We start from the raw sequence: 22,048 nt of genomic DNA, 5'->3' as shown, positions 1-22,048 counted from the left end.
ACCCATCCTTTGTCCCTTCAGGACCCAGAACCCAGCTCCTACGTGGCCCTTGGCTACTGTTTTTGCTGGCACATGAGCTTGGTCTCTAGAATAGCTCCAGTACTCAGCAGCCACGGCATGTATTTTATGTGCATTTTCTTGTTGAATTCTCACAGCTCTTGGAGGTTGGTTCTAGCATCAGCCCATCTTGCAGGGAAGGAACTCGCCCAGGATTGCCAGCCATTGCTGACTCCACACCCACCTTTCTCTTCTCCAGCCCCTTCCGTCCATCGCCCTTGCAGACTCTTCCCTGTGTCTCCGGGGTCAGCAGGCTCCAGATGCACAGAACATGGCATGAGGGAGGGAAGGAAGGATGAAGAGGCATCAGGACTAGAGGTTATCTGGGCAGGCCCCTGGTGCGTTGCCTCAGAGCAGGTCTCAGACCCCTGGCCCCAAAATTCTGCCTCCATGCCCCCGCTTCCTCCAACCTCTGCCAGGAACTGAAATGTGGTTGTGTTTGCCGCCTCGGCTGCAGCACGTCCCATCATCAGCCTCCTGGTGGGTGCTTTGTCAGGCAGCAGCTGGGAGCCCGGCACCTGGCCAGAATGGACACAGCACCCAGTGCTGACTCAGCTGTCCGCCTGCCACTTTCCATGAATGCCTGCTGATTCGGCAGCGCCTGTCTGCCCAGCTCTCCCACCCCTCCTGCTTCCTGGCTCCTCTGTCTCTCTCTCTCTCCCTCACACACACCCCAGGGGGGCTCATCCTGGGGCAAAGGGCATGAGACACCCCTCTGCCTCTGAGCCTCTCAGGGCCTGACTTTCCTGGGTGCTCACACAGCAGGGAAAGGAGGCCCCACTCCAGCTACCGTGTTGTCTCACCCTCGCTGGGCCTGAGACCTCAAGCTCTTCCCGGTTCTCTGTCATGCTGAATCACACAGGAAGCTGGTGGGAGAGGAACTGGTGATTGCCGGGAGCAGAAGCTGAACTTTAGAAGTTCTGGCTCATTCACACACAACCAATTCTATATTTTGCTTGTGGTCATCAAAATGCTGAAGGGCCATCACCCACCCAGCCACTCATTCACTCAACCTACTGTGGTCACTGGGCTCCTGGCCCAGCAGGGTGGGAATTGTGGACAGGCCTGGCCTGGCCCTGCCCTTGTGGGACTGAGAGCTTTAGGGAAGGGAAGCATAATAAACATGGCCACAGAGGCCTGTCCCAGAGCCCTGCAGCTTGGGGTGGGGGTGGAGGGTAAGGAGGGCCTCAGGGAGCAGCAGGCTGGCCCTAGTCCTTGCACTTTCCCCTTCTCCCGCCCTGTGCTGGACTGTGGAGACCCAAAGGTGCCTCCACTGCCTTCAAGGGCCTTTTGTCTCAGAGCAGGAGGTCAGGGGGCACTTGGGGGGCTTTGGGCCCACCACCCAAACATAGTCCTCTAGGACATAAGAAGCAGCCCAGGAAGTTGGGTGTGGAGATGCAGCACCTAGCATGCAGTAGGCACTTAAAAGAGTTTTTAATTTACACGATTGTGATACCTGTGCTACCTGCTGAGTGTGATACGTGTTTTTGTTTGTTTTAATTCATGCACATCATTGAAAGATAATTCACCCACGAGGTACAAAAACACCCACACACCGTGCAACGTTGGTCCCTCCCTCTCTCCCTGTCCCTCGGCCCAGAGGCCGCTGCTGTATCCATTTTCTCTGGGTCCTTCTGGAAAGTTCTGTGCATTTGCCGAGGTGTGACTGCTTTCTTATTGAGGCACCTCAGCCCAGCGAGCCAGCGATGCCAAGCAGTTTAGATTTCCATTCTGGATTTGTGCTGACTGAAGCCTAGTTTGGGGAACATGGTTATTGCCTCTGGCCCCTGGTAGAAGTGGGTCTCTCCTGACCAAAAGGGGGAAGAGAGAAATGAGACGAAATAAAGTGTCAGTGGCTGAGAGATTCCAAACAGGGTCGAGAGGTTGACCTGGAGGTTATTCTTACGCATTATATAGATATTCCCTTTTCAGATAAGGTGGATTGGAGAGGCTGGAGTGAAGTGCCTGAAAATGTGGACCTGTGTAGCCTTGTTTCTTGAAGATGATTGTATAACGATATAGCTTGTGCAATCTGACTATGTGATTGTGAAAACCTGTGGCTGATGCTCTTTCTGTCCAGGGTACAGATTGATGAGTAAAAAATGTATGGATAAAAAATAAATAAATAATAGGGGGATAAGGGGTAAAACAAATTGCACAGATGGAAATAGTAGTGGTCAGTGAGAGGGAGGGGTAAAGGGTATGGGATGCATGTTCAGAGCTGTCACCATTCAGAGGGTCACGTTCCCCAGGGCTGGGCCAGTATGCCGATGGCCCCTTATTTCAGTATGAATTTGTCTCCGTTTTTACTCCCCCAGTGGTGTCAGCAATTAAGGGCATTCTGTTGGTTTTCATTTTGAAATGCGTGGGGAGGTAGACAAAGCATTTCACAACAGAGAAGGGGGGTGGTGAGGGTTGCACAGCGTTTGGGTTGCAAAAAGGGGATGTTGGATGAGGGGTCCCCGAAGCAGGGCTGGGGGGGATCCGCCCTGTGTCTTGGCTGTTGTGGGGCCTGTGAGAGGTTCCCACGTGGCACGTCTGCGTGGGGCTGAGCACGCATGAGTGCAGGTCCGTCGGTGTGACTTTAAACTGCGGCTTTATAAGGTGTCAACTGAGGCTTTATAAGGTGTCACCGTCGGGGGAACTGGGGAAAAGGCACGCCGGACCTCTCTGTATTATTTATTTATCTTGGTTTTTTGAAATCGATATATTTCAGGCTAATCTTGTCCAATTCCCGTAAACAAGGTAGCAGGGACTCTTAAATTGATGGAATTTTCTTTGAAGTTTATTTGGGGAGAATTGACATCTTTATAATACTCTTTATAAAAAGTTTCTCTTGACCCATATCTCTTTGGTTTCAGATGGCTAAAAACCTTTTATAGCTTCTCACTAAGAGCAGACGAATAATCCAAGAAAAACATTGTCATTTTAACAGACTGAAAACCAAATTCTCATTTTGCATGAAGATACAGCTGATAAGGAAACTATTAAAACCCTTATCAAACTATAAAATCTCAGCCAACCTTAACCACAACCAATAAAATTCACTTCCAGCAAGACTTCTACAACTTTCTATGTCCATCCTTTTTGTCCTACACATTCCTGTTTCTCATTCTGCAACAATCAGTTATTTTACTTTAGGGGAAAATGTACTTTCTTTTTCCATAAGAAAAACATTTCCTACATACTTTATAGATTTAAATGATCAAAAAAGATCTCGAAATCAATCTTCAAGCCAACATCCTACAAAATCTGTATTAGTTCTTATAATTGCATGTGAATCTACAGTTATCTCAAAACAAAGTTTAATTTTAAAAAATGGGGTGAAAAGTCATGGTGGTTCTGATGGGCTGTGACCCAAGTGACCCCGACTCCCCCACTCTCAGGGCCTGTACTTAGATCTAGGGGTGGCACCAGCTTCCGCTGTCCACCCCTCTCTGTCCGCTGAGACCCCCTTGACCCTTTCTCCTTAAGGTTGAACACTCTTTCCCTAAGGGGCCCTGGGGCAGCCCCCCATCTGTTCCCCAAAAGGCAGGCATAAGCTCCTTTGGCTGCTGAACATGCCTCAAAATGCCGTTTTGAAACACAAATGAAAACTAGTTGGTTAAAATGTAAAGAGGAAGAGAACTAAGTACTTGGGGTGATTTTGTCATGGACAGTTCGGTGAACAGGCTTTTGGCAAATTGGCCCATCTCGAGTGCCAGGATCAGGCAGGGTGAGCGCTGGGGGGTCAGGAACTAACCCAGGGAGTGGGGTCAGTGGGCGGAAGGCCAGACGTGGTGGGGGGTCTGGGGCCACACCTTGGGTCTCTGGGGGGCTAGGCTGAAGGGGCGGGGCTCTGCTGATCTGAGTGTGGCTAATTGCACTATGTTTTTTTGACTTCGGTGGTGTCTCTCCTCCCGGAGACTGTCCCTGGCAGCTGTTTGGAATGGTTAATAAGGGAAGTGATGCATTTTTAATCACCATAGTCATTGCTGAAACTCACCAGCCTGTTGCTTGTAAAACTCTGAGCCCTGGGATAACTCGGAGCAGTTTCCTCACATATGCTCTCTATTATTAAATAAGAGAGAAATGCCCAGTTTTACTTAGTTTAGGTGGGTGGGGCTACAGTCTGCTGCCTGAGCCCCTCAGGCGTCAGTCCCTGACCATCTGATCGTTGTCTGGGGCTTCTGAAGAATCAGGAGCTCCTCAAGACAGGGTGAGCCTGACAGAGGTGGAGGCCAAGATATGGGGATGATAAAAGCTTTTCCCAGCCAACCTCCAAGGAACTGCTCAGATGACACCCCTTATCGGCTGCCCGGTAGCTGTGTGACCTCGGGCAAGTTACTTAACCTCTCTGAACCTCAGTTTCCTTTTCTGTAAACTAGGGCTGATGATTCTGACTTTGCAGGGTGGACATAAGGATTCATTGGGATGAGAAAGCACATGATATGTTATAACCTATAAATATTCTTCTTGTCCCCTTCCTCTTGCGGATTCCCACAGCAAGGGGTGGGCTTTGGGACTTAAGAAACATAAACAACTGGAAAAGAGAAAGAAGCCAGGCTGGAGCAAGAAGGAGCTGCCTTAATGAGGAGCTTTGGGGTTACAAATGACAGAGGCTCAAGTCAGAGGGGATTTTAGTGGTTACTGTCAGCGAAAAGCCCAGGCATCCGGCTTCAGTGTGGCTCGGTCCAGGGACCCTGTTCTTGGCTCGTCTTTCCTCTGGGTTGTTTTTCCATGTGGAGGCGAGGTGACCTCCAACAGCTTCGGCTCCCTCAGCAAGCTCACATCCTGGAGTTGAGTTCCATTGGGCAGCCCGGGGGCTCGCGAGGAGGCAGAAGGTGGATTGGCCAGCCTCTGTCACAGGCCACCCCTGGGGCTGGACAGCTGGAGTCAGGCCCACCTAAACCACTGGACTGAGAGGGTGTTCAAATGTGTGTGTTTGGAGTGGATGGAGGTAAACTGAGGCTGGAGACTGGCAATCAGTATGCTTAGAGATGAGGGTGTCAGGGGCCAGTTTAGGGCAAGACTAAGTTTGGGGCTTCCCCTCCGTACGTTGGCAGAACAGGGAGGCAAGCTCAGCCCTGTCCACCCCATCTGCTGGGCATCCAGCCTCAGGTACCAGCAGGGCCTGGATTCAGTGTCCCTGTGCGTTCAGGACCTCTACTGACCAGCACGTGGAGCTGTCTACACCTGAGTATGTTCACCATCCTTCAAGTATTCAGAATCCTCCTCCCTCCCCTCAGAGCTGACATATGTACCTTTTTCTTTGCCAACTGGGATCTATAAACTAGAAAACTTTTCTTGCTATTTCCTCTATCCTCTTATCCCAGTGGTATGTATTAAAAGACAGAAGTTGCCTGGGGCAATGTATGCTACCTGAGAAAAGTCATCATTTATTACAGCTCGACTTCAAATCCTTTACCCCAGCACCTCGGGGAGGAGTGACCCTTCCTGGCTGCCTGCCGAGCCTCCCTAGAGGAAGGCAGCGTGGAGCAGAGACAGGAGACAGGCTTGTTAGCTGCTGTCCCTTGCTGCCTGTGCTCATTTGCCCATCTGTAAAATGGGCTGTTCCCGGTCCTGTGAGGAGAGGGCGAGGATGAATAGAGGTGGCCTAAGAGAACACAGTGGCTTCTCAGCAAGAGCAGCAGCCCAGGGAGAGTGAGGGCAGCTGATGGTCCGAGCTTCTGCAGCTGGTGTTTACACCACCCTTGCATGTGCCTGCAGCACTTAGGAGTTTACAGCTTTCCCTAAGGTAAGAGGTCATGGTGACGCCTCTGCGTGTGGGGCAGAGCAGCGCTCAGAGGCCTGTAGAGGCTCCGGGAGGGAGTGGCTCATCTAAAGACCTCTTTGGACTGAAGGGGGATCTGGGTCTGGGTCCAGGCTTCAACTGACGGTACCCCTGGACCAACTCTTGCAGCACGGGCCCCCTGTTTTGAAGTGGCCGCGTACCCCTGGAGCTTAGGGGTTGAGCAGTGTCAAAACCCCAGAGCCCCATGGACAGGCGGGTGCTCCTCTGGGCAGATGTGCAGCCACTGCCCACTCCCCACTTGGCCTCCTCACCGCCCTTGTCCCTTAGACAGGTGCCCTGTGCCTGCTGTCAGGGCCTTGGACAGGTGTGCCCCACAGAGACCCCCTGGCCCAATAGGGGGATGAGACCAGAGAAGGAGGGGACACTTCTCAAGATCACCCAGCCTGGCATGGTGAAAACCCGGTGTGGAATTGGGCTTGGGGGATGACAGGGGCTGGTCACCCCTTGCCCTGGGGCTGCATCTGACTCAGTTGGCCTCTGGCATGCATAACCTTGGAAGGCCCTGGGCTGGTTTGGAGCCCGGTCCTCAAAAAGCCATTCACAGGAGGCCCTGCCCACCTCCCCAGCCTCCCCTTGCATCCCACCCTCCAGAGCATTCCTCTGCCTGGAATGCTCTCCCCCAGAGCTGGCTCCTTATTCATCACTGAAGCCCAGTGCCCCGGGTCTTGGCTTATTCGTAGTGTGGAATAACTCCTACAGCAGTCTTGAGCACCCACATACCCAGTGCTGTTTGCCTTCCAACTTCCCCCTTCAGACTGTCACTCCTTACAGGCAGGTCTGCATCTGTCTGGCTTGCTGCTGCATGCCCAGGCCCAGAGCAGTGCCATGGAAATATATCTAGGTCATTCGAGTGACCAGAGGAGCCCAGGAGTGCTCCATGGAGGAGGTGGCACTTGAGCCAGGAGATGCTCAGGAGATGTTTGTTGATTGAATAAAAGATGTCCCACATTGTCTCCTTTAGCCCAAAGTTTTTTTTCTTTTCCTTTCATTCATTAAAAAAAATCTCCATGCCAGGCCCATACTAGGTGGTGGCATGGTGGAAAAAGCCAGAGGCAATCTGATGGGGGGAGGCCTCTACTCTGTTGGAGCAGGGGTGAACAGCGTGCCCGAGGCTAGGGGCAGTGAGAGAGAGGAAGTCATCGAAGGCATTGCAGGTGGGTGGGTGACAGTGCCGTCACTGAGTTGGTACCTGGTGTAGGGGCTGCTGGTACATAGGAGACACCTGTGATACCCCAGGTCTCAAAGCCCAGAAGGACTTGGGTTAGTGTGTCTGGAGGTCAGGGGTGGAGGAGGTCATCTGGACAGATGGTGGGCATCACTGGTGTCCAGAGTGAAGGGAGAGAGCCCAGAAAGAGATGGCCATCCAGGAGAAGCAGCATCAGGAGGCCAGGACTGCCCCCCACCCCCCACCCCGGCGAGGACACCACCCCTTCTGCCCACCCCTTCCACCCTGTACCCCAGGGCTCAGCCGTACCCAACTGGCCAAGGGTAGACTCTCCCTGCAGCTGACTGTGGCCACCAGCCTGCCCCGTGGATCAAGGGTACCCAGGGTCCTGTGCCAGGGCCGCAGCCATCTGCCAGGAGGGGACTCTGCATTCCGAGTGGAAGCCAGATGCGTGGCGAACAGAGCATGCTGCGATGACATCATGCTACCCCCAAAATAGAAGCCCCCCCTCCAACCGCGGCCTTCGGCCTTCGGGCCGAGCTGCATTCCTTTCCAGCACCTCCCATTCGTGCGTGGGGGTGGGTCAGGGCTCCCTGTTGACCAAGAGACCACCACACCCCCGGATCTCAGGGCTCCCCTGAGGCTTCTCTCCCCCTCTGCAGCAGCCCTGCCCATGCCTTCAGGACTGCGTTGACTGAGAAAGTTTCTCCCACCTAGAGCGGGGCTCCGCCTCCCGCTGATGCAGCCTGGGCTCCTTAGGTGGCCTTGCAAATCCAGCCTCCCCTACTTCCGCCTCCTGCCCCACATCCCTCCCCAGGACGATGTCCAGTTTCTCCCCTTTCTGTGTGACTGCAGGCAAGTCCCTTCGCCTCTCTGGACCTCAGCTTGCTCAGGTTGTTCGGAAGGACAGGGGTCACGTGCCCGGGACCTGACCCATGGAGGACACTTAGCAGCCAGTAGGCCTCATCATTTGCTTCCGTCTCCCCCCTGAGCTTTCCGGGAAAGGGTCCAGCCCGGGACTGGGCCCGCAGTGCATGCTGGACATGCTTTCTTTCTCCTTTTTTTTTTTTTTTCTTTCGTTTAATTAAAATGATTCAGTGCACCTGGTATGCAGGAAAAAGTGTCAACCATGAATGAAAAGTGCACGTGAATTAGCCCTGAGGGTTTTCTGCCTGGTATCACTTGGCCAGGGGACCCGTGGCTGGAGGAAGCCAGTGCCACCCAACAGACTGGTTTAGACAAAGGGAATTTATTGGCTCACAGTTTTGTGTGGGGTTTTTTTTTTGGTTTTTTTGTAGCTGTATGGTGGGGGTCCTGTTTCACTATTTTTCCATGTGCATATCCCATTACTGCAGTAACATTTGTGGAATTTTTGTTTTGCTTGTTTTGTTGTTGGTGGTGATGGTTGGTTGGTTTTTGCTTACTTGTTTGTTTTTTGGGAAAGTGCGTAGACCGAGAATCGAACCCGGGTCTCCTGCATGGCAAGCAAGAATTGCACCACTGAACTACCCTTGCACTCCCTGGCACACGGTTTTGAGGCTAGGAGGAGTCCAAAATCGCTGCTTTCTCCCCAAAGTTTGTAACACTGAGGCTGGTTGGCAGTCATTGGGTACCCGGCCTTCCCATCACCCGGCGATGTCCTCTTCTTCCTCTCCCTGGTTCCGCTGACTTCTGTCTTGTCCCCGAGGCCTTTTCTCTCCATGCCTGAACTTCTTCTGCTTATAAAGGCCTCCAGTAATTGGGATTCATTTGGACCACGCCTTAACCAAAATAACATCTTCAAGAGATCCTGTCTGCAGGGGGTCCACACCCAAGGCCGTACAAATTAAGATGAAGACCGTGTGTAAACTGGGACGTATAATTCAACCCACCACGATGAGGTTGGGGTGGGGAAGGCTCGGGCAGGGGTGATTTCAGGAACCACATCCCAGCCCCAACCTCCCTTCCTGTGTGAGCCCGTGCAGGGAGCATCGCCTCTCTGGACTTGGCATCCTAAAACCAGATATCTCAGTTCCTGGGGCTGCCCTAGCAAAGCCCCACCAAAACGGGCGGCTTAGCCCAAAGGAAATGTGTCGTCTCACAGTTCTGGAGGCTGCAGTCCAAAATCAAAGCGTCAGGGCATCGGCCAGGCTGAGCTCCCACTGACATCCCTGGAGGGGAATCTGTTCCAGGCGCCTGTCCTGGCTTCCGATGGTCTCTTGCTGGCAATTCCTGGTCTTCTCTGGCTTGTGGCAAAAGTCAGGCTCTGCCTCCATTGCCACATGGCTGTCTTCTCTGTCTGTCTGTCTGTGTCCAAAACCCCTCTTCTTATAAAGGACCCCAATCCCAGTCCTACTGGATGGGGACCCACCGTCATCCAGCACAGTCTCATTTTAACTAATTACATCTGCAAAGACCCTCTTTCCAAATAAGGTGCATTCACAGGCCCAGGGCTTAGGACTTGCACTTGTCTTTTGGGGGAGGTGGTGGTGGACACAGTTCAGTCCCTAACATGCCTGAGGGCCAGCCCCAGCTGAAATGTCCTGGCCGTGGAGAAGGACCTGTGTGTGCTTGTGTGTGAGAGAGAGATGATAGGAGTGTGCTTTGTGTGTGCACTCATCTGATACCGGGAGGTCAGCCATAATCTAAGAGCGTGTGTTTGTGGGGTGAAGGGGTGCAAGCCTGCCGTCCCATGGACCCTATCTCAGACGTGGCCAGCCCGGGTCGGGGTCTCTGCTGTGTCCTGGAGCTGCTCCAGGGTTGGGAGCTCAACTCAGTGAATGGCCCTCCCCACCCTTGCCCCACCTGCCCATACCTGGAAGGGGGCACTTTCCCTTCACCTGGAAGCTGCCTCAGAAAGTTGACTGCTGGACTCATTTTATGCCTTCATCCGTACAAGCTGGAGAGTGGACATAACCCAAGTGTCATTGTGGAGGGGAAGTGTCTGATTGTGAAATCGTGAATGTCATAAGCTGAGGATGCTCCTGCTGTGCCCTCAGGAAATAGGCTCTGTATTCGTACTTGGGGGGGCAAAGCAAGGGAATGGGGCATCCAGGATAAGCTTTGGGTGACAAATGAGAGAACCCAAAAATATGTCTGTATATAATACCTATAAGTATATGTATGCACGTGTTTACTTATATTGACATAAAGAAACTCTTCAAAGATGCACAAGGAACTCACCACAGAGATGCCCTCCAGGTTTGGGTGGGAGCCTGGTGGACATGGGACAATTGGGAGGAAAGCTGTTTTTTTCATAGTCTATTCTGTTTTTAATCTCGAGCTCCTTTATATACAATGAAATCCACGCATCTTGAGTATTAACTGATTAACCCTCGTGACAGCTTTTTCAGATGTGTGGTGTGTGGCTATCCCCATTTTGTGGTCGAGGAAACCGAGGCACAGAGGGTCCCACAACCTCTGTACTGGCTGCCTGTCATGCCCACAGTGGGCCCAGGCCCCTCCACGGCCCACCGGGCCCACTCTTGCCCCCTCTCCCTCCCTGCCCCCCTGAGCCCTCTGCCCAGCCCCTCGGCCTTTCTTTTCCATCCCTCGAATGTGCCGAGGTCATGCCCACCTCAGACCTTTGCTCTTGCCAGTCCCCGCCATGGAGCCCCCTCCCTTCTGACCTCCGTGTGCCAGCTTCCCCTCTTCAGACCTTGGCTTGGGGGTCACCTCCCCTGGAGACTTCCATCCACCAGGGCAGTGTGGATGACCCCTGCCCCTTCCCCCGGCTCCCTTGCCCGGCTTCACTTCTCTGCTGTTTGAAATCAGCTTATTTGTGTGATTTTATGCCCCCTTTTCCATTTGTGTCCGTCTTGTTCGCCCGTGTGCCCCTGTGTTTGAATGATGCCTCCGGTTGCATTGGGGTGCCTCACTCTCCTCGTCTGTGAAATGAGGGGAGGGATTTCTCGCATCGTGGGGTGGGGGCTGTGAGGGTGTAAAGGGTTGGCCCTGAGCTCCTGGAGGGGCCTGGCACAAAGTGGGGGCTGCATGATTGGTACGTTGGATGAATGACTCATTGTCTTAAGGGGATCTGAGATGCCACCCCCCCCCCCCCCCACATACACACAAATTAAGAACCACTACTCTACACAAACCTCATCTTGGTGCACAAGGGGAAACTGAGGCCCAGCGAGGGACTGGATGGCTCCCTGGTCTCACCCCAAGGCCTCTGCCTACTGCCCTGGGCTCTTTCTCCACCCCTCTGCCCATGGGGACAGGGAGTGGGGGGCCTCTCAGACACTCCACGCTGTGGCAAGGCAGAGAGCTCCTGGGCAGGGCAGCTTGGCAGGATGGAGGGACGTGAAAGCCAGCGCCTTGGAGTCCAGCCCAGGGACAATCGCCTCCCTGTGTTGGGTGGTGGGGCCACCAGGCCAGCGGGCAGAGCTGCTGGTGGCCCAGAGCCAGGACAGGAAGGGTGGGTGTACGGGAACCCTGGGTGGCCTTCTCTGGGGAGGCCCCGGCAGGCCCAAGGTGGGCGTGAGTCAGCGCAGCAGCACCTCGCATCTGTCTGGTTTAGGAGGCGCCTGCCACGCATCAGCCCCAGGGAGCCCCACAGTAGCCCCTGGCGCGGGAAAATCAGTCCCATTTTGCAGATGAGGAAACCGAGGCTATAGCAGTCATGTGGCTTATGAGTCCCAGAACTGGGAACTCCAGTGAGTCTGTCCAACTCCAAAGTCAGCTCGGGGCTGCCCTGATCTGTGGCCAAGCCTGGGCCCCCAGCTTTGATGGCCTTGGGCAAACAGCCCACCCCCCTGGGGATAATGGGGATGAAATAGCAGGGGCTGCGGGGGCTTAGGGGAGAGGCCGTCCTGGGCCAGATCCAGGGACCACCTTCTTTAGAAACCCCAAAGGGAAGGATCCACAGCCCCTTGCTTGCTGCAGGTTGGGGGATGACAAGACTGAGCCTGGGGACACGGGTTCTGCAGGAGAAGGGAGCACTCCCCACCTTTATGTTCTTTTCTTTTCAGCGGCGAGGCTGAGTGGTCATTAAGCACAGCCTTTAAAAGAAATTTTTTTTTATTCCAGTAACATACAAAAACTTCCGATTTTAACCACTTTCAAATATGCAACTCAATGGGGTGAATTACATTCACAATATCGCACTGCTATCACCACCATCCATTACCAAATCTTCTTCATCTGTGCAGATCGAAACTCTGCACCCATTAGGCAATAACTTCCCCTTCCCCCTCCCCTGCTCCCAGTAAACTCTGATCTCCTTTTGGTCTCTGTGAATGTGCGTATTCTAGGTATTTCATGTAAGTGGACTCCTACGGTATCTGTCCTTTTGGGGAGCACAGCTTTAGAAGCAGGCCTCCCGGGACTCTCCCCATCCTCCAATCTGTAACGTGCCCCATAGCTGGGGGCGGGACATCAACGGCTCGGAGCCCTTAGCCATGACACGGGGGAGGTGCCCACTGCCTCCTGCCCTGTCCCCATTCTGCCCCCCAGCAGAGAGACTCCAGAAGCCCTAAAAAAATTGGCCAAACACTTAAAGACGCTTCTGGTCCTTGTATGTTGGGATTGGCTTTTCATATGCACCCCAAACCGTAAAAACATTCCCAGCCCGTGACCCGGCTATTCCAGGAAAAATGTGGCTGTGCACAAAAACCTTATTGACGAGACCTTCTCCACTGCCCTGTTTACAAGAGCAGACAAAAAAGATGGAGCCAAACCAAATATCCCTCATGGGGCAATGGGGAAGACCTGCCAGGACTCCAGGCAGCTTTGAAAAGGGATAAGGTGAAGGAATTTTTAAAGACCTGAAAACACATTCAACAGTCAGTGGTACATGGGGAAGGAAAAAAAAGAAAAGTGCATTACAGAATAGAGTATACTTTTGTGTAACTAACAAACATTTATGTCCGGGCACAGACCCACATTTAGAGCAAGGCCTGGCGGGAAAACACCCTCAAATATTAACACTGGTTATTCCTGGGGAGTTGGGATGGGCGATAATTTTATTTTCCTTGTTGTGCTCAGCTTGTTGTTTTTCTGCAGTTGTTGCAGGAAGTTATGTATTACTTATTTAATAAGGGGGAGGGGGAAATTGAGGTAGATGAGACAGATAAACTGCGTTCCGGGGCCTGGGCTGTTGGACCCCTCTTTGCCTCATGTGCTCTCCCGTTTTGGCTCAGGTCCTCACCCCCCTCACCCCCCGGAACTCAGCCAGGTCTCAGGCTCCCACAAACTAAGCTATTTATAGCAAACTGTCATGGGCGCTGAGCTGACTCCCCAAAGAGATGGGCATCCAGAGAGGGTCTCTATCATGGATAGCCGCCTCCCCGAGCCTCCCTCCTCCCCCATTCCTTCTAAGAAAGAAAGCAAGGCTGTCTACCGACCTGACACGCAGCGGCTTCAGCCACCAGGAGCCACCTGGGCCCCACCGTAGGGTCTCTCCACCCCACCCACCTCTCCAGGTAGTCCTGCCTAGGAGAACTCTCAAAGCAGTGAAACGTGTTCTTTTTAAAACTGATGGAAGTTTATATTAGACTCATCTCGGGAGCTTTAAAAAACTAAGCTGCTCCAGATTGTTCCTAGGCCAGATCAGCCCTGAAAATTAGAGGCACCTGTCTCTTCTAGAACATCAACCAGTTGCATCCCTGGACCCCAAAATGTCAGCACCCCTTCTCCACGTGAAGTTGGAATGGCCATCGCCCAGATATCCCTTCCAACCTTGGGAAAATTATCAGATGAGACGGAGGAGTTGTTAACAGAGAAGTTAGGATTTAACTAATGACTATGACTACAGAATTATATAGATATTTCTTTTTAGTTTCTAGTACAGAACAACCTGGAGGAAATTCCTGAAATTGTGGAACCGTAACCCATACTCTACTCTGAAATGTGCTCTAGAACTACTTGTTAAACTGAACAAGTTTGTCTGTAAACCTGTTATCATGAATGACACTTTTATCTGTGACAGCGCCGCAGCTGGAAGCGGCCCAGGTGTCCTTCAGGCAGGTGAATGGGGCAAGAAACCGAGGTCTGGCCCCACTCAGCAAAAGGAAGGAATGAGCGACGGACCCACGCAGCATGGGTGGGGCCCAAGGACTTATGATGACAAAAGCAGGCCAATCTCACAAGGCCAAATATTGTATGATTTCATTAGCACAACCTTCTGGAAATGACAGAACTGTGGAGACAGACCAGTTTGGTGGCTGGTGCGGTTCAGGATTGTAGGAGGGGAGTTGAATGTAGCTGTAGGGCAGCGGGCAGCACCTTGGGGAGAATGTGTTCTGTATCTCGATCATGATGGACGTGTGTTTCACGTGATGACTGCATGGAACTGAACACACACACACGAGTGATTGTACAGCTAGTGCAGTCCGAGTAAGCTTTGCTCTGGCTTTGATGGTGTCAAAGTTAAAAGTTAAAAAAAAAACTACAACAATAATAACAAATTGGAAGAAAACAAAAAAAAACAAGGTGCAAGAAAGAGTTGTTCTGATTTAATGGGTCTGGGTTTAGGGCCCAGCATCAGTATTTTTTTAAAGGCTCCCAGGCTGTCTACTGTTCAGCCAGGGATAGAGGGACACTGGCCACTCCCTCTTTTAGCATAGGGAAATTGAGGCCAGAGAGGGGCGGTGGCTCTCCGAAGGTCACACAGCAGCTACGGGAGGAAAGGGGCATCACCAGCTCCATCTGAGCCCAAGGTCTGGGTTTTTTGCTACTCTGGGCAGGGGGCTGGGGCCAAACCAGCCTCTGTGTTTCCTTTCCTTTCCCTTCCTTCCTTCCTTCCTTCCTTCCTTCCTTCCTTCCTTCCTTGCTTCCTTCCTTCCTCCCTCCCTCCCTCCCTCCCTTCCTTCCTTCCTTCCTTCCTTCCTTCCTACCAGCCTCTGTGTTTCCTTTCCTTTCCCTTCCTTCCTTCCTTCCTTCCTTCCTTCCTTCCTTCCCTCCTTCCTCCCTCCCTCCTTCCCTCCCTCCCTCCTTCCCTCCCTCCTTCCCTCCTTCCTTCCTTCCTTCCCTCCTTCCCTCCCTCCCTCCCTCCCTCCCTCCTTCCCTCCTTCCCTCCTTCCCTCCCTTCCTTCCTCTCTCCTCCTTTCCTTTCTTTCTTCTCTCTCCTTCCTAATTTCTCTCTCTCCTTCTTTCCATCTTTCCTTCCTTGCTTCCTTTCTTCTTTCCTTCCTTCCTTCTTTTCTCTCTCCCTCTGCCCTCCTTTTCTTTGTTCTTTCCTCTTCCTTTCTTTCTCTTTTCTTCCTTCCTTATTGCCTTCCTTTTTTCTTTCTTTCAACTCTATGAGATATCAAAGTCTTTATTGTATTGGCATATATATAACATCAATTTTCCCATTTTAAGTGTACAGTTCAGTGGTATTAATTATGTTCACAATCGTGTGCTCCCATCACCACCATCCACTTACTAGAACTTTTTCTTCAACCCAAGCAGAAACTCTGCACCCTTCAAGCACTAATTCCCATGCCTCCCCCCAGCCCCTGGCCACCTCTAATCAATTTTATGTCTCTTTCGACTTGCTTTTTCTAGATATTTCGTTTAAGTGGCCTCTTAGAAAATTCGTTCTTTTGTGTCTGGTGTTATTTTGCTCGGCATAACGTCTTCAAGGTCCATCCAAGTCATGCCTGTATCGGTGTTTCCTTTTTTCTTGTGGCTGAATAACGTCCCACTGTATGTGGTGTATATGGACCGTGCTTTGTGTATCCGTGAGTTCTTTCTGCCTTCGGCTGTTGTGGATAATGCTGCAGTGAACACTGGTGTACGCGTATCTGTTTGAGTCCTTGTTTTCAGTTCTTTCGGGTGTTTCACTTTTTTAGTGTTACTTTTCATTGAAATATTAAATACATACAGCCAACTACGCACGTCATCGGTGAACAGCTTGTGGCACTGTCCCAAACTGAACACGGTTGTATGACGATCTCCCAGTTCAAAAAGCAAAATATGACCAGTGCCCCACCCGGAACACCTCTCATGCCCCTGCCAGTCATAACCACCTCCCAGGGACTCTCCCCTCACTTCTTACAGATCAGAGCAGCTTTTCATGTTCTTGAACTTTAAGGAATGGCTGTGCTGTTTAGAACCAAGGCCAAGGTGTAGGGCTGAGGCAACCAGTTTGTTTTGAAAGAGCAAAGGAAGTGGCCTCCCCAGGAGCCTGTGAAGTAGGACTGGGGGCGGAGGAGACAGCATCTGAGGGCAGGTTTGGAGGAGGGACTGTACTGGGGCATTCCCTTGCTCCTGGGTGGCCAGAGTGGGCTGTTTGTTCCCTGTATCTAGAGTTGGAAGCCTGGAGGAGAGGCTGGAGCCCTGCCTGGCTGACCAGGGAGCTCTGGTGCATGAACTCAGTCCATAATCCCCCAAAGATCTTGGGGTCCCCAGACTTTGGGGAGGTGAGGCAGCTCCAGTGGGGCGGACAGACACTGGGCTTGGGGTGGGCAAGCCTTTAATAAAGACAGGGGAGCAGCAAGCAAGTCACTGTACCTCCCTGAGCCTCCGTTTCCCCAGATATAAAGTGAATATTTTATATATATTTATACACATAAAAACAAATATATATATTGGGTGGCGCAAAAGTGGCTCAGTGGCAGATTCTCGCCTGCTATATGCCAGAGATCCAGGTTCACTTCCTGGAGCCTACCCATGCGAAAAAAGAAAAAACAAATATATATATTAACATAGAACTAATATGTTAACATAACATGTTATATACGTGTTAATATAACATAGTATTTTATTTGTATGTTATTGTTAGCATACATTAATATATGCTATGTAGTATAATGTAAGGTGAACTGAATAACAAGATAATATGCTAATCTTTTGAATCCTGTGCTAGTCATAGCTATGTGAAAGCTGGCTCTGCCTGCCACTGTCCTAAGTGCTTTAAATGTGTTAAGCTATTTAACTCAACAGAGGCACAGAGAGGTTAATTAACTTGTCCATGGTCACACAGCCCATAAGTGGCAAAGCTGGGGTTTGAATCCAGCTGTCTTGGTGCTAGAACTCATATATCAATCTTAAAGCTCTCATATATATATATATATATATATATATATATATATATATATATATATATAAAATAGCTATGTGAGCAATTCAAATATGCATACGGTGCACTTTTTAGTTCACAAAGCACTTTCTGTTTGTGGGCAGTAGCTCGGTTTTTCCTTGCAGCGGCCATCTGAGATAGGGGTATTTGTGTCATTCCCCATCTTTTGGATGAGTACACTGAGGCTTAGAGGGGTCCTGTCCCTTGGCTGGGCACACACCTGGTGTTTGTGCCCTCACACTGGTCCTTTCCTGCGGACCTGTGCGTCTCCTGTGTGCAGTTGGGCTGAGCTGAGCTGAGTCGGTGCAGAGGGGTGGAGTGGGAAGACAAGGCGTTAGGATGTGGCTAAATGGGCTGTTGGCAGGGAGAGGACCATGAGATGCCAGAAGCTGCCAAGTAAAGAGTGGTCCATGCAGGCTGCAGGTGGCGAGGCCCGAGGCAGAAGGGGAAAGGGTTAGATCTCAGTCTGTGGTGGGTTAAGCCAGTCCGTGCATGGCCATTGGGACCTTCTCAGTCCAGCAAGGCATTGCCATGTCCAGCAGACTGCTCCCCATCTCCGCATGCATCCCTTGGCTCACAGTTCAGTTTCTTGGACCCGTATGTCAGATTATGGTAAGGGCGTGTCCCTCCTCTCAGGCCTAGTGGGAGGACTTTAGGAGTTAATACTTGTGACATGCTGATTCTCATGCCTAGCACACAAGAACTGCTCAGAAAACACAAATGAGGGAGGGAGGGAGGAGAGGAGGGAAACTGCCTGGGGTGGGAGGCAGTCAGAGAAGGCTGCATGAAGGAGCTGACATTTGAGCAAGGTTTTGCAGGGTGAATAGGAGTTTATTCCTGGAAATGAAGTGGTGTTCCAGGTACAGGGCCCCCTCCCCAAGCCACACTTTCAGCACCTGTAAATGGAGGGAGGGAGCATGATCCCATGTTCCCTGTGAGGTACTTGTGAGGGTTAGATGAGAAAGTGTTTGAAAAAAGCACTGAATATCAGGTAGGTTCTCTGCAACAGTCTGAGATATTGCCATGTTATTATCACGTGATCAGAACAGCTCTGGGAGCTAAGGGAGCTGAATTCCTATGCTTGTGGCAAGGCAGCTCTGGGCCTGGGCAGAGTGGGGTCTGTGTGTGTGTGTAGGGAGGGCTCAGGGAACCCCAGAACCATTTGGTTGCCTCCCAGTAGCGTTGTATCGATATTGGCTCATGTGGCATGTCTGCACCCCAGGAAGGAATGGCTGGCCACCCCATCCAGACATAGGGTTTCCTGAAGGCAGGGACTGCATGTGACCATTTCCTCACTACGCCCAGCATGGGTCCTGGCCCAGGGAGGGAGACCTGCTTTTCCAACCCTGCCCTCTCTCCTCCTGGCAGCCCCAGCCCGGAATGGGCCCAGGGCTATGAGGGCAGGCCAAGGAGGAAGGTTGAGTACATGCTGAAACCATCCCACTCGTCTCCATCTGGCACTTTGGCAAGGCGTCAGCACCCAGGCAGAGTTCCTGAGCCTAGGGTGCATGGCCCTGGGGTGGACCTAGCTCCGAAGGAGGGGAGAGCCCATCTGGGGTCTCAGCAGCTGGGGCTGGAGAAGGAGGAGGTGGTGGATTGTGAACAGGAGACTCCCAGGGATGACAACTGGGGACTCTGATCTTTTCAACGTGAGCCCTTCTGCCGGTGATCCTTGAAGCTAGACAAGAAGTTGCAGAATCACAGGTCAGAACAGGAGATGGGAAGGAGAACCAGCCTCCCGCGGGGAAGGCATGTCTAGCAAGGCTCCAGTATGAGGGCAGGGAGGGAAACTGAGGCTGAAGCTTGGATGGCCCAACACTGGCTCAGAACGGCAAAGCCCCCAGTGGCTAAACATAGGCTCCCATAGAGCAGGGCGGCGATGGGGAGATGGGTGTCCCGTCTGAGAAGGCAGCAGCATGTTGGATAGGAGGTGGCTGTGGGCTGTCATCACAATGGCACTGTCCCCGGGGGTGCTTCTCAGGAGAGCCCTGTTGGGGGAACCGGACCTCCAGCCTCCTAGCCCCCAAGTTCAGTCTGGGATGTAGGGTATGCCACCAGACATAGCCAACAGTCACAAGTTTCTCAAAGAATGGTTTCAGATTCATTCTTTGCCCCCAAGAGATAGATAGATATTATTCCCATTATACAGATGAGAAAACTGGGGTGCAGGGAGGTAAAGGAACTTGCATGGAACCCCATCGCTAGTAGGAGGGAGGGCTGGGATTTGAACCCAGGGAGTTGGGGCACAGCCAGAACTTGGTTAAAGGAACAAGGCAGAAACTAGGTGCCTGGGACCCAGATCAGAGGCTGGCTGCCAGGTCTCTCTCTGGCAGGGAATTGGGGTTTCCGAGCTGCCCAGTGTGGACGCCGAGGTGGGTGCCTGGGCCTAGGGGGTCTGCAGAGGTTCAGCCCTCTTTGGGGAAGGAGCATGGTGGTCTCGATTCAGATTCACAGGAGCTATTTTAAGTCCCAGCCTAGCCACCACAGAACCGTCGGACTCTGCCACACCACTTGCCCTTTCTGAACAGTTTTCTCATCCATGAGAGGAGCTACCACCACCTTAGTGACTGTGGGTACTTGGGGGGCCCATGGGCCGGGATTCTGGTGGCAAGGTCCCCTCTCCTCTCTTGCCTGCACTCCTCGCCTATGACCTGTGGTTTGTAGCAGGGGGCAGATTCCAGGAAGCACCTGCAGGGCAGAGCTGATGAATTTATCTGTTACACCCATTGTGCAGGCTGCAGAGGGGCACTGAGACACAATGGGGAGCTAGTGGGAAGACAGCACAGAGCAAGCAAATGAATAAATGGCTAAGCACCTTTCCTATGGAGCTCAGAAGGAAATAAAAAAAATAAAATGGAGTAGTGGGGTGAAGAGTTTCAGGGACTGGTCTGGGGGTTGCTGTTGACGCTTAGAGAAGGTCTCTCACATGTGAGGATGGGGGTGCAGAGCATTCCAGGCAGAGAGAACAGCACGTGTAAAGGCCCTGGGGTAGGTATGAATTCGGTGTGTTCTAGGAATAGTGAAGACGGCTGGGGTGGTTGCAGTGGTGAATAGGAATGGGGGGTAGAATGAGAAGAGGGTGGGGAGCCAGGGGCCAGTTTACCCGTGGGACGGGGGTGTCTGCAGCAGGAGGGGCCAGCAGTCAGATCTGCAAAGAGCCTCAGGCTGGGAGACACCCTGCGTGACCTTGGGCAACTCGCTGCCCGCCTTGGGGCTTCGTTTCCCCATCTGGACAGAAAGAGGGTTGGACTTGACCTTGCCCAGGACCCTTCCCGACTGAGCCATCTGAACTGGAAGTGTGGGAAAAAGCTTCTTGGCTAGCTCATCAGAGGGAAAGAAAGCACATGGTTTCTTGCATGAGCGGCACTCACCCACTCCAGGACCTGTCCTGGGGTGGCTCCTGCGGGGGTTCCTGTGTAAGGGGAACTGTCAGTAACCCTGTCTCACCTTTGCCACCTCAGGAGCTCCCTGGAGACTGGAAGCAGCCTCTCCACTGACCGCTACAGGTACAGTTCCTCCCTCCACTCCTCGCCTGGTCTCAAGGTCCACTGGGCCAGTTTCTCCCGATGGCATTGAGGATGGGTCCCCTAAAGGCCATCAGAGGGAAATTAGCTCCACTTTTTTTTTTTGTTCATTTGACCTAAAATCTAACCTAACCCAATGTGGTCCCAGGGACTGTCTCCCTAAGGATCTGATTAAAGCCCAAGGACAGGGCTAAAGCTGAAGGTCCCCCGAGATGAAGGCTACAGCCAAGTTCCTCCCCAAGGATGAGGCGAGAAGTAAACAGTTCCTCCGTGCACATGGGCCCCAAACAGCCTACAGCCTGCAGTTCCACGCCCACCAAGGCTGCAGCCCAAGGGAGAATCCTGATGGTTTCTGCTGGTTTTGCAGAGCACGCTTGGTGGAGGCTGGGGGGTCTGAGGGGCTCTGCCTTTGTGTGTTTTATATCATGATATTGTGCATAAGATGGCTTCAGAAGAAAGTATCCTCTAGTTTCCCCCTAAAAGGATTTGGAGGCTGCCGGCTTAGGGGACAGTTTCTGGATTGGCAGTCAGCTGTTCTCTGCTCTTGGTATGGTGGGCAGGAAAGATAAGTAACCAGCAGCCTGTCCTGAGAGCGGGAGTTGGCTTTAGAAGGATGTGCCAGGGAGGAGGGCGTGGAGCAGAGAGGGAGGGGTGTGTGCATTGTGCTTTAAAGATGCCTGTTTGGGGATGGGGGATGAGCCTGCCTTAGTTTGCCAAAGCTGCTATGACAAAATTCACACAGTGGGTTGGCTTCAGCAATGGAAATCGTCTCATGGGTTCAGAGGCTAGAAGGCTGGCTTCCTGGGGTTGCATTTGGCCTCACATCACATGATGATGCCTTCTCCTTTCTCTTCTGGTTTCTGCTAACTTCTGGCTTCTTCCTGTGTGACCTTCTCTGACCCTGGCTTCCGGTTTCTTCTCTTTATAAGGCCTTCTGCAGTCCGGATTAAGGATTGGCCACACTTTAACTAAAAATAAGAGGTCCTATTTATAGTGGGTTCACGCCCACAGGGACAGGGATCAAAATTAGGGGCATGTGTTTGTTGGGGTACAGGATTTAACCTCCCACAGAGCCCCTCCCAGGAAAGGGTCGAATGTGGCCGGGGCTGGAGGGTGAGGAGGTGAAATAAGGTTGAAGGGTGAGGAGGAGGCCAAGTCCCGCTAAGAAGGGAGAGGGAATCTGTGAACCAGCCTAAAAGGAAACTTACCAGGTAGTAAGGGATGGTGGGGTCTGGGGCCCATGGGTGCCGCGTGGGGGCTGCTCCCTGAGCCAGCTTGGAGCTGTGGAGTCTCTCCTTGGAGGAGGAAAATGGGGTTGTGTGCACACACCCTCATTTACACATGGATAGCTTATATCCATGGATTTTTACTTGCACCAGGTGTGGTAACAACAGCCATTGCTCCTATTTCATGAAGGTGGCCCATGTCCCACTTCCTCATGACACCCCAGCAAGGCAGCACTGCTCTTAGCCTGCTTAACAGAAGTCACTGCTCGGGTGAGGTGGAGCTGGGACTTGAACCCA

The 22,048-nt window shown here is 52.2% G+C and overlaps 1 protein-coding gene across 1 annotated transcript in view; it reads left to right on the top strand.

Annotated features, from left to right (window-relative positions):
• Nucleotides 1-22,048, top strand: part of IQSEC1 (IQ motif and Sec7 domain ArfGEF 1) — a 437,145-nt gene that overhangs the window by 265,754 nt on the left and 149,343 nt on the right. Inside the window, exon 3 of the mRNA XM_077116395.1 lies at nucleotides 20,463-20,507. Coding sequence (XP_076972510.1) covers nucleotides 20,463-20,507 — 45 coding nt within the window. The remainder of the gene's footprint in view (nucleotides 1-20,462; nucleotides 20,508-22,048) is intronic.

Source organism: Tamandua tetradactyla, chromosome 9, assembly GCF_023851605.1.
Source record: "Tamandua tetradactyla isolate mTamTet1 chromosome 9, mTamTet1.pri, whole genome shotgun sequence".
NCBI lineage: Eukaryota > Metazoa > Chordata > Mammalia > Pilosa > Myrmecophagidae > Tamandua > Tamandua tetradactyla.
This window is presented reverse-complemented; position numbering and strand designations above follow the sequence as displayed.